A 12,280-nucleotide genomic window follows, 5' to 3' on the forward strand; every position below is an offset into this window, starting at 1 on the left:
CGTGAGTGGAACGCGCGCTACCAGCGTTAATTGGTTTTCTACGCGTCCACGCTCCACGCTGCTCCGGATTGTCGGACGGTGAAGGTCTGCAATTGCAGTTGTCCCGGGGCATCGCCGCCAAGGTGTCGATGCCAGAAAAGGGAACCTGATCTAGATCTGGAGCATACGTACCGGTACTGACGGTCACGTCCTCGATTCGACTCGAACGGCCTTTGGTGGACGGCCCTCGCCCATCTTGTACCCGGCACTCGCGACAACCAAGAGTGCGCGTGTTTGCTGATTATTGGAAAAGTCGAAGAGCGAAGAGCGTACAAGTCGAATTTTGTGCAATCCCGGTTGCCCGGTTGGCGTGAGGAGAGGGCAACGATCGCTCGAACGTACGCTCGCACAGTTGGTGGGAGTTTTCACTTTCGTCGGAAAGTTAAAGAAAGCCACCAGTTGATGAGGCGAGGATTAGCATAGAAATTGATAACAGCTTGCAGTGCAGCCGCACGCACACACGCAGTGCGTTCATGTGTCGCCATGTTGCGTGCGACATACTTTGGAGTAGTGCGCCAACGGAGTGATGCCGTTTGAAACGGAGAATGCATCTGGCTGTCGTGAGGCGAAACAAGACAGGGCGGGAATACGGGGCCAAAGGGTGGGGGGAGGGGGGGAGCGAAAAGAAGACGAGGAAAGAGCACACGAAGAGCGTCCGGGGAGCGAGTGTGCGCGAAAGGGAGAGCGGGAAAACGATGCAGCCACATTTTCCATAAAATATAATCGTCTGCCGAGCAACGGTTTTCCGCCATTCCATCGCGAGCGGTACGATCGTGAAGACGCAACGTGCGATCGTGTGCCCAGTGAATAAGCCCCAAGTCAATCCGAGCGTGTGTTCTGGCCCCTTCTGCTGTTCGTGGTGCTTACGGTGTGGGTTCCGTGCGGATCGAAGAACTTGAACTCGAGCATGAATCCGTTAGTGGTGGCGGTGTTGCGTGGTTGGAGCGATCGTACGACGCTGCTGCTGTTGCTGTTCGTGCTGATCGTGTGCGGTCAGCCCGGTGCAGGCGAGATGCGTAAATCTTGGCAGGCGAAAAGTGTGGACGTGCAGGTTCAGCTGCTGAAGGCAGCCCGGACGATCGAAGAGTCACCGGGTGCGAAACCACCGGAAACGATCGTCCCGTCCACGGAGGAACCCGCTGGCCGGAGTGACTCCACGGGTTCGGAGGCAACGACTGGAGTGGTGACGCCCGGTGATGAGCCACTGGGAGTAGCCAAGCTGTCCACACAGTTTAGTAGCCGGGTGCGGAGTAAAAATGGTTCCCTAAGTCCGACCACTGGTCCGGTTAAGGTTAGTGACCCAGATCCGGAACCAGCGGACCGGTCCGTTCCGTTGCACCTGGAGCACCAGATGGAGGAGATCCAGGTGGATGACGCTACGGTACAGGATGATGATGAGGAAGAGGACGATGATGATGACGACGAGGACACTCTCGGGTGGGATGGAACGGGTGGCAAAGACAAACAACCGGAGCACGATCTGATCGACAACATCCTCGAGGAGGTGAACGAACGGATGAACCAACCAACCGACGACAGTCAGGAAGCCAAGGAGACGAGCAAGGACTCGATCGTCGATGGTAAAGTGAAGAAGTACACGTTCCCACCGGTGCTGAACATGACGATCGATGAACCGAACAGTATCGTGAAGGTGAAGCTGAACCACGACATCGTGCGTGATATGATCAACACCGGTAAGGCCATCGGAGTTTTAAGCTAGTCGCCGAATCCGCTTGATCACTGTTCTTTATCCGTTCATCTTCGATAGGTCGTAGCGGTGGTGGTGGTATCGGTGGTAAGAAGATGCTCCGGTACGTGATACCGCTCTTCATTCTGCCGTTCCTTATCCAGTCCGCCGTCATACCGTTCATGCTGACGGCCGTGAAGCTGTTCCTGCTCAAGTCGCTGATGGCGGGCAAGGTGGCCATCTTCCTGCTGCTGCTCGGGGCGTTCAAAAACTTTACCAAAAAGGAGCGCGACGTGTACGTGAAGGATGTGCCCGATCGCCGGTACGAACCGTCGAGCGAAGGGTTCGCCTATCTGGCCGAGGGCCGGCCAAGCAACTGGGTGAACTAGGGTGGGAGGAAAGGAGGGAGATAGGCAGGGAGGGAGTGCTATTTATTCTATGTAGCCGTTACTTAGCCGTATTACTTCGTAATTAGATAACAGTGCATAATGGCTCTAAGCCAGGTACAAAGCAAATAAACGAAAGAATCTCGATCCTGGTGGGGCCTTTTCGGGGTTAGCGGATTTCAATTAAGGCCGGCTGGCTCGAGTGGAATGGAAATTAAGGGAGGCACGATCGAGAGACCTGCTTACTGCTGGTCCGCTGATGCTTTCGATTCCCTCATTAAGTGTGGATCAATTTGGGTCAGGCATCTGTGGGGTGTGTATTGATTTCCGATTCACATCTAACGATACAGCGGTTCCGATGGAGTTCTTGGGATGGGAGTAAACTCCATGCGGACGCCAGGAGGGAAATTTAGTGTACACGGACGCACAGATCGTTGGAAATGTATGGCAAACACCCTTAACGTATAGAGCTATGCGAGCTTGAGCTAATTTCAAAAAGAATAAGGATCATCGACTAGGAAAATGCAGTGGTTATGATGCAAGATAAAACGATTCGGAATGTTCTTTTTAAAGCCATTGATCGACTTGCTTTGCAGAGTAACTCAATTCTCTTTGGTTTTCAAACACTTCAATGGAAGAGCTTTAAATGAAAATGGCAAACTATCCTGTTATGCTCCTTATTTAAAGACCATTTGCTTTCCCGGTGGACACTACTGATGACGCATATCAATTCGATAACTAACACAAGTGGACTTTTAACACTCATCAACTGTTCCCGGTCATTAGAGACGAATTCCTATGATGCTTCAAGGTTTGCTAGTTTACGAGTACACTTTATTGGTTTATTCGCTGCTAATGTGCTAGTGTTGCGATAGTTCGGAGCATTGCTCATACATAGGAGTACCCATCCAAACGATAGATAGGATGCAATAAATATCTATGATAGCAAGTTCTTCCGGGATTCTTTTATCTCCCAACACCTGGCGAATGTATCGTTCCTATCTTGCTGCGATACTTCAATGCCTGCTTAATGATTCATAATTCACATCAATTATTATTTGAATGAGTCACACTGTCTTGCTGGCAACCCGCTGGCCCCATTGCATAAATCGGTAAACACTTGTCGTCTCAGTCGATTGCACTACCCTAGAACGATAGCGCTGAGCATAAGGTTGCATTGAATTCAAAGGAAATGATTTCCCCCGGAGGCCGGCGACGTTTTGATGATAAGTGTATACACATACCTAGTCGCAGTGCATGCCAGGTGAAATACTTCCAAATACGAGTCTCGGTAAATCTCACGACGTAACCCAAAAAAGCCAAGGCGGATCGATAAATGAGCTGTGTTATCATGCGGCGCGACACGATGTCTTATCAGGTGTGTGTTTAATGCGATAGTGAGAACGGCAGGTGTGCTCGGCTGGTGTGCCATTTGCGCCCAAACCCAATTGCCCGACTAGTGTTCATCTGTGCGTCAACTTCAGTGGAGGACCAGCATTAAGGCAGTATCGACTCACCATCTCGTTGGAACATCAAACCAATACCCCGTGGTTGTCGAGTTCGTGCTCGTTGTTGCAAGTTGGAAGTAGCGGCGTGTGTGCTGCTGTATCGAAATCTTCAAGATGGGTTGTAGCCAAATTATGAGCAATCTCGGTGGTGAGTGTGGTAGCGGTTTGTTGGCTGCATTAGAGACAAAGTCCAATCCGGTATGCAGCGCTCCTGAGGATGATAACAAACTTTGGTGCTTTTTCTGTTATTCCCCAGACCTGATCATGAACAATAAGCTGGTCACCTTTCTGAGTGTGGCCCTTTTTGCGTTCGTAATCACCGTGATAGCGCTGGCAGTTTCGAACAACAATAATGCGAGTGATTTGGAAGCGTGTGAAGCACAGCTCTACAGATTATTGAATCCAACATCTACTACACTTACTGCTTCTCCTACTCCTACGACTTCTGAAACCCCTGCACCCAATCTATAATGTGACCGAATGATTGCAGAGAACCGATTGAAGTAGTGCGTAAGATTTCAACTAAAAGCTGCACCAACACATGTTGTCTGGTGCATCTCGAGCAATCGAACAATAAATATTTAAATGAAGAAACCGTCGGGAAGGTAGCTTTTCTTTGCTCTCAGTTTTTTTCCGTTGGCTAAACATCAAAAATTAAAGAGTGGATATCACCGCACATGACTTCCCGGACAATTCCGTTGACAGATGCCAGCCGGGCGTAATTCACAGATAGCTTGATAAGATAGGCTGGCTATATGACTCACGCTATAGTCACCGTGGTTAGATGGAACGGTAGAGATACGGTGGACGTGATTGTGTGCGGCTCTAATGTTTGTTCAACAATGCGGCTCGCTTGCCAACCCTCTGTACTGTGTCGTCTACTTCAGGCGGGAAAACAGGTCAAGAGTAGATAACTATACTATTAGGTCAAACATTTATTTCCAAATCGTTTGAAAGTATCACTTTACGAACGGCGTAGCAGATATTAAGCGACATCGAATGGTATCATTTGAGGTGTTCTGCCAGTTCAACCATAATGTATTCTGATCCTAACATGCCATTCGATGTGCAAATGATTTCAAAGCATTAAGGGGGGACTTCGGTATTTTCGGGCCGAAAAAAGGCCCGTTTTTAACGATTTTTTGTGACGTAACCATTCAACTGTATTTTTTCAAGTAAATGACATATTATTCTACAACTTTTGAAAAATATTTGGTATTGTTTTGAGCAACATTCATTGAAAAATGAATCCATGCCATCAAATTTAGCCATACGTGTCTTCGAAAAGATACTTTTTCTGGTGCCCATCGTAGCTGCGTGACGGGTCATCAGAAAAATACAAATCGATATTCGTTAGAAAGATTATAAGTTTATCTAGGTAGTCCTGTTGAGGTTTTGCCAATTTTTTAAATTTTTCGATTTTTGGCAGATTTTTGAAGTTGAAAAAGTGATGCCTTTTCGACTCTGCTTTGCATAATTGTTAAAAAAAAAATATTCTTGAAAGGATCAGCTTTCAGGGAAAAATGTTAAAAACATGTGTCGCAAATAAAAATTAAATACCGAAGTCCTCCCTTAATAGAAAAGCCAAACTACCTCCTCTGTTACTCTTCTATCCATCCATACGCCCTATTTGCACTAACATTTAGTCAATCATTAGACTTTCAAGCCGCCATTAACGATTTAAAACACTTCTTTAACGACTATCTGGAATGGAAGGCTCTCATTGTTGATGCGCTTCACTGTTATCTGTAGGATCTTCAGCCTTGTCCTCTCTTACTTGTCTTTTCTTCTTAAAAAAGGGAAACCTTGCTTGAGAAAGCGTGTAAGCCGTTTAACGGTCCATTCAAATCGAAGACGAGCGCCGTCTAGGCTGCGCGATCCACATTCCACGCGAGAGTATAAACGCAAGTTGTGGCGCAAAAATCCGCGTTTTTTTGTGTAAATTTGAATAGACCGTTTGACGGAGAGCATAAGCCCACGCTGCTACAACCAATACGCTGCGCAACAATTAATTATATATCTTCACGTTCAAGACTGGAAAGGTATAGGATCGGCTCCTCGGGTCGATAGCGCTCAGGCTAATGCCGTCAGATAGTGTCACAGCCTCAGCGAGTTCATTACCGATGTTGGGTTAGAAATCTGCTGCAATTCAGGTCTCTCTAAAATATTAACATCGCTCGCGATCGAGCACAGAATTCCTTCAGAGTCGGGCTATCCCAATTTAGTCCTTATTTCTGAGCCTTCGACGCCTGATCTATCTGTATCTAAGCTAACGCTGTATCGAAGAATCTTCGACCAATTTCATGTACGTCATCAACGTAAAGATGTGGGTTTAATTGAAGAGCACAGTCCCGGAGATTTCCACTTCAGAGTCGCGAATGGTCTTCATTGTCCCAGGTTGAAAGCACATTATCGGTTTAGCCGCAGTCCTTTGGTGCAGCAAAGAGACTCGAAGAACCTAGAGATTAAAACTAACGCTCACATGGCGTCAATCATCTTTACCCTGACTATGCTGTTGCCATTCTCAAACGCACGTTGACATTCGTTTTTGGTATTTGAGACTCCCTGTTTCCAGATCTCTATGCATTTTCACGTGCCATTTCCATTTCGTGGCGCCACAGACAAACCATACCGCGTGCCCTTATCCGTGCGTATCATAGCATCTGGCATGTGTAGGGAGGAGACACTATTTAAAGAGTTGTAATCGATTAAAATCGTCTGGTTGAGGCCCTCTTCATCGTTATCGCAGCTGTCGAAATTAAGCCGACTTATCTGGAGGGGCTTACAAATAGGAACGCATATCATCCGGCGTCATTTCGAATCTCACGACGCCACCAAGCGTCCCGAAACGTGTTCAGTTCACTTTGGGCCGGCCACCGAACCGGGTGGTTTTTGAGTGAGATCGCTCTCCCCCCATTCTTACTGCTTGTTCCCGAGATAACGTTCGGTGGTAATCAGTGACGGTGCCGCCGCTGTCAGGTGTAATTTAAGATACGACGACCGACCGACCGACCGACCGTCGGACTGACCGAAAAATGGTCAATCAAATAGTTCAGCAGTCGAAAGGTAAGCAGAAACACAGCTCCTTATGTTCCTGTTTGGCCAGATAGAGCTGCTTGTTGCATAAGCTGAAGCGCTTGAGCTCAAGACCAGTTTCCAAACCAACCGACGAATCAATAAAAACGTCCGTTCATGCTTTCTGCCTTCATAGACTGGATGCTGAACAACAAAGCCGCTACCTTCCTGTCCGTGGCCTTGTTCGCCATGGTTATCACTACCATTGCGCTAGCGGTGTCCAACAATAACAATGCGGCTGATTTGGAAGAATGTCAGGCACAGATCGATTCCGTAACCACGACGATTGCTCCCGCTACCAGCGACAGCACCACTACCGCGGTTTCCAATGAAGATACAACAGCAACGCCCGAACCGACCACCGTCAGTTCCACTGAGGAACCCGATAATTCGATCAACTATCGTTTACCGCAGGATAACGTACCGCTGCACTACGATCTCGTTCTGCAACCGAACTTGGCGCTTGGGACCTTCACTGGCCGAACCACGATTACGATCCGCACGGATCAACCCACCGATCGAGTGGTGCTTCACAGCCATCTGCTAGAAATAGGCAAGGTGGAATTCAAGTGCCTCAACGATACGTCCTTAAACTATAGGGTAAGCTGGGGATGGTACGGGAAAGGTTTGGTTTGGTATGAATGGCACGCACTTTACGAGCCGTCTGTGATCTCGCTTGACAGGACCATGGTTTCGATGAGGTGCGTAGCTTTTTGGAGATCAACCTGAGTGGCAACTTGGACGTGCACTTCGAATCGGAGCTGACGATCGAGTTCAGCGGTCGGTTGGATGAGCAGATCGTTGGCTTTTACTCCAGCTCGTACCGCTCGGATGCCGGCACCGAAGTGTAAGTAGCAACAAACAGTAGATTACGATTGGCTGTAGGGAATAGCATTTAACTGCTGCGATCACCGGTGGTGCTCGGTAGTCGTGTGTTTTGCGAAGGCTCGTCCGATCGTTTCATAATCTATAAATAACCCCAGAGCGGACTAGCTGACTGCCAGCGATTTCTTTTACCTTAAACCTCATGTCAAGTCAACAGTGTGTGGTGCCTCTCGGAACTGGGTACAGTTGGAAGCTGCTTGGTGTGGCACTCGGTGGCGCCTAACTACTTCCGATAGAAACCTGATCTTTTCACGCTGGCGGGGTTTGCATAGCACGCCAGGTTCGTCGCCTTAGCCCAGGCCGAGGCCTGTTATGTTTCGTCATCGTTCGCGGTTCATGTTGCAAACAAATGAGACCACGACCACGACGTAATCGAATGGAATGCCGCTATATCGATCAGTCCACCTCGACTCGATCGCTGCGGAAGTTGTTTATCGCATGTGTTCCCCTCCCCCCATTTTCCTGTTTTCGTTTTCCTCTACCGAGTCCACTGCCGGCGCACCAGCTGATTCGTGCTGGATGGTTCCAGCGGGAATTGCGGCGACGATGCCAGCTCGACCACGTGACATGTCGAGTGATAATTAAGCTTTATCTCACTCGACATGCCTATTGACGTCGCCGAGACAAGATAGTGTTCCATTGCGGGGGGAGGGCAAGTGCCTGGTCGGCTATAGCTGACATTGTAATCATAGATTCGATGGCTAAAGAAATTGAAAGTGTATTGCTGGAGTATAGGTCTAATCACACCCCGCCACCGGTTGATTGTCTGAAGCGAAGCGACGGTTTGAGATTCGAATTCGTGATCATACGTTCGATGCTACTTATCGAGCTAGCAAATAACCACCCGCACATCACTTGGGAAGGGAGTGCTTTCAGCTCATCATTTGCAGCATCTTTTTTCTTTTCAATCACCGCGGACCGTAAGAGGTCAAGTTTGTGAGAACCACAGACGCACCGTGGATGCCCTTCTCGCCACTAATGCTGAGCTCTCTAGTGAAGTGGCTAATTTCACTTGATCAAAGCTAATAAGCCACCGACCACCAACGGTAGCTCATAGAGCAAAAGCAGGGGAGAGCGCACTAGGCAAAAAAAGGAAAGAGAGCGAGCAAGATCGAGTAGTAAGGGAAAAGAAAAATGAATGACAAATGGACTAGACGATCGTCGGTTTGGGGGGTATCGTCGAACGGGGGGTAATGGTCATCATGGTGGTACCTGGGGCTAACACGGTCCCCCCCCCCTCTCCCCAGTACCGCTGTTGCGCTGCAAACGTGTGACATCGTCGCCACTCGGTGCCACTACAGCCGGGCCAGGCAGCACCAACATTTGCGCCGCTTGCTCAGTCACTTGGGTGATCGCGGTGCGATCGGATTTCTCAGCCGTACCGTGCCGTGTCGTGTACGGAATCGGTCAGTTGGCGCGCGGCATTAAACGGCATTGTGCGATCGAATTCTTGGCAAAAAAAACTTGGTGTCACTCTAGCGTCTCGCGAAAACCGTGATCGGTGAAAGGATAAATAACTCTCCGTCTCTTTAAAACATTCTGAACCAAAGGGAATCGTAGAAGAACTGTGCAAAATTGCGATAAAATTGTGAGAGAGCGAATTGAGAGAGTGAGAGATACAGAACCAGGAAGAAGAATGCCGTCCTGAGGGTTTGAGGAGACGAAGAACTGATCTCGCCTCGCCCCAGGATACCCTTTTTTCGGGGCGAAAGGTGCAAAAACAGGTTTTTGGCAATTTTTGTTAGGGCTTCTCATCCCGATCGCGTGGTGGCAGCTGTTGTGGTGGTGGTGATGGTGGTTTAAGAACAACCGTATGTAGCTTGGCGATCGTGACCGTGGCAAATGTTTTGAGTCGGTTACGCAGTACAGCCGGCTTAGCTAGAGCAAACAAGAGTGTCTCGATCATGATGATGCAGTGATGATGTTGGCTTGACCCGCGTTGCGACCTTGTGGAAAGATCATTTGTTCAATTGGACCCACGCGGGTAGCGGGTAATGAGCGTACGATTGGGAGCGTCAACTTGTCGAATTCGGAAGATGCTTTGATTGTTACGCTTACCAATGTGATCGTGAGGTTGAGTTCGCTTGTGATCGCTTGTGATCGCTTGGAAGGTTGAAGAAAGTGGCCCGAGAGTTGGCACCAAACGATGACTATTTTTGAGGAATCTTCCAGCTTGTGCAAATGTGGAATCCTCCACTTTCGCTGCTGGAATTATGCAAATTTAATGCAAATGTTCGACTGGAACACTGTGGTACTGGCCCCACGTACGAGCTGTGCACGAGCTGGAGTTACAACATCGACATCTTCACATCCACAACCACAACCGCTTGTTCCGGCATTTGTTTGATGGATGGAAGTTGATTGAACCCGTCCGTGTTTCTTTGTGGTGCTGTTTTCATGAAAATTATAGATAATAATGGTGCCATTCTAATCGACATTTCATGAGCTACGCAGTTCACTAATTTCGCTACATTCCGCCGTCATGGTGTTGTACGTGAAGACTTCAACCCCAAAAAGCAACATAACGAATTCAATCAACTTTCAAACAATAGCTGGTGGCCACTGCGGTGATGACTCCCATGACACACATCGATAAGCGTAGCGCGCATGTTTTGGGAAAGTTCTCCCAAAATCGTAGCACAGTACATGTATTGAATGGACTGTGGAGCATGTGCTTTGACACACTTTGGCTGGCTCAGTGTGCGACGTGAGACGAATTTAACCGAAGAACTGCGGAGGGTGAATCATTTTTTCGATTGAACGGTTAGCCACCCATTCCCCCCCACGGGGGGGCTTCATCACATAACAATGCACCCTTTTTGGCTGCGAAAGAGGTTCGAAAAGGTGGTGGGAGAAAAAGGTTGGTTTTCGGTTCGCGGATGTTGTTCGCGGTAAGCGCGGTATTTGCAGTCTGCGTAACGCCTCGTCCGATGGCCTTCCCGGTTTTTGGGTAACAAACACGTGCACGTACCGCACTCGGCTTTGGTCGAACCACCAGCCAGTCAGCCAGCATTGCCACGGAGGGTGCCTTTTTAGAGAGTACCGCACTGGATGAGGCGGAACGCAAGTTAAATGGCGTGCTGCGATTAGCTAATCGACGCTGCGTGCAATCGAATCGAAAGGGTGACCTTGTGCTTACGTTTCTAGCCTGCATCAGGTGCAACGAGCTAGCTGGCCGTGTTAGGGGTTGGTGCCCGCTCGCCCGCAAGTGGAATCGGTGTCACAGTGCAGTGTCGGTGTCCCCGCAAAAGTGTTGTGCAATAGATCGGTGTGGTGGGCATTAAATGAGCATCTACGCCTGTACCTGTTCCGCTGTGCTGTCTGTTCAGGATCTGGTCGTCCTCGGTGTGTGAAGAGTGCAGTCCCCCATGACAGTGAAACCGACCGTGGTCGGAGTGGGTGCCGCGATGACCGGTGGCATACGACCGGCTGGCCACATTCCACACTCCTCCGTCCGTCGTCCCTCCGTGGTTTCGGATGAGCGGGAACGTGAGCAACGGCGCCGGTCGATCGTCATTCTTTCGCTGTTGGCCGCGTGCGCGTTCCTGTTCGTGCTCTGCCTTTGCCTGCTGCTCGCTCTGGTGCTCGTTGGGCGCCGTTTTTCGTCCGCGAGTGTGACAGCGGCAGCGGCGGCCTCCGATCTGACAGCTGACAGCGATTTGTTGTTGTTGGATGACCAGCGGTTGGACGGGAACCGAAGCACCAGCACCATTTTCCTGCCGAATTCCGTGTTTACCGCTCGCGATAACGTTCCTCCTGTGGCCGGTTCTATGAATCGAGTGTTCAAGATGGGTGAGCAGATTGTGCGAACGCTGGGCTTCCGATTGCCGCGACACGTTAAACCGGTGCACTACGAGCTACGGCTGCAGACCGATCTGGCGGCCGAAACATTCAGCGGCACCGTTGGCATCGAGCTCAACGTTAGCGAAGTGACGAATTACATCGTGGTGCACAGCAAACGATTAACCATTACCGAGACCGGGCTGCGTACCCTGCTGACCACCGGTGATGCCCAGGCACCGGCCGATGGACCGGAAATCGGGATCCGGCGGGCCTACGAAGTTCCAGAGCACGAGTATTGGGTGATCGAAACGCAGAACGATATCGCGGCCGGTGATTACCGGCTCAGCATGCAGTTTAACGGTAGTCTGGCGGATCGTATCATCGGGTTCTACAGCAGCCAGTACCGTGATAAGGTGACAAACAACACGAGGTAATTGTGGTACTTGATCCTGCTTTATTGTGTTTCTTCAAGAGCAAAAGACCCACTGCTTATCGTTGAAGTTGGAATGGAAGTGCCTCGATTCCTGCTGCCAGCGCCAAGCAGAAACGTTGTTGTCTTATCTGTGAATGAATTTTCGATTGAGCATCGGACAGTTGATTGATCCTCGTTGAACAACCCTCAGATTGTTGGACCCAAGAGGAGCAGGATGTTGCTAGGGGACCAGTTTTATGCGGAAAAATATGGATTTTAAACCAAAAGACAGCTCAAGAAACAGTTTGTTCAATTTAAAGAAGTTTTATTTTTCAACATTTGTTATAATTCAAAAATATCTCGCCTCTTACACTTTCGACTAATAATAACCGTTAATGATTGCAGAAAAATTGCAACTTCGAAGTTCGAGCCCACGTTCGCCCGGCAGGCTTTCCCGTGCTTCGATGAGCCCCATTTGAAGGCGGAATATACGGTCCATATGGTG

At 49.2% G+C, this 12,280-nt stretch overlaps 3 protein-coding genes across 5 annotated transcripts in view; all 3 read left to right on the forward strand.

The window, feature by feature from the left end:
- LOC126573143 (uncharacterized) overlaps nt 1–4,228 on the forward strand; it is a 197,868-nt gene extending 193,640 nt beyond the window's left edge. The window contains exons 2-3 of one of the 2 annotated variants that reach the window (XM_050233032.1): nt 3,615–3,768; nt 3,877–4,228. In XM_050233032.1, the coding sequence (XP_050088989.1) occupies nt 3,735–3,768; nt 3,877–4,091 (249 nt within the window). In that variant the 5' untranslated portion in view covers nt 3,615–3,734 and the 3' untranslated portion in view covers nt 4,092–4,228. Of the gene's footprint in view, nt 1–3,542; nt 3,769–3,876 lie in introns of those variants that run through there. The other variant, XM_050233031.1, reaches the window with a different exon arrangement.
- On the forward strand, nt 947–2,115 carry LOC126575143 (uncharacterized). The gene is made up of 2 exons (XM_050235697.1): nt 947–1,733; nt 1,808–2,115. Exons 1-2 carry the CDS (start codon nt 947–949, stop codon nt 2,113–2,115), a joined length of 1,095 nt encoding a protein of 364 aa, XP_050091654.1.
- A 2,244-nt stretch (nt 4,229–6,472) lies between the features above and the next one.
- LOC126572727 (glutamyl aminopeptidase) overlaps nt 6,473–12,280 on the forward strand; it is an 8,239-nt gene continuing 2,431 nt past the window's right edge. Inside the window, exons 1-4 of one of the 2 annotated variants that reach the window (XM_050232271.1) lie at nt 6,473–6,686; nt 6,832–7,295; nt 7,379–7,542; nt 12,181–12,280. The exon at nt 12,181–12,280 is cut by the window's right edge and continues 1,449 nt beyond it. In XM_050232271.1, coding sequence (XP_050088228.1) covers nt 6,656–6,686; nt 6,832–7,295; nt 7,379–7,542; nt 12,181–12,280 — 759 coding nt within the window. In that variant the 5' untranslated portion in view covers nt 6,473–6,655. Of the gene's footprint in view, nt 6,687–6,831; nt 7,296–7,378; nt 7,543–9,014; nt 9,293–10,727; nt 11,794–12,180 lie in introns of those variants that run through there. The other variant, XM_050232270.1, reaches the window with a different exon arrangement.

This window comes from Anopheles aquasalis, chromosome 2 (assembly GCF_943734665.1).
Source record: "Anopheles aquasalis chromosome 2, idAnoAquaMG_Q_19, whole genome shotgun sequence".
NCBI lineage: Eukaryota > Metazoa > Arthropoda > Insecta > Diptera > Culicidae > Anopheles > Anopheles aquasalis.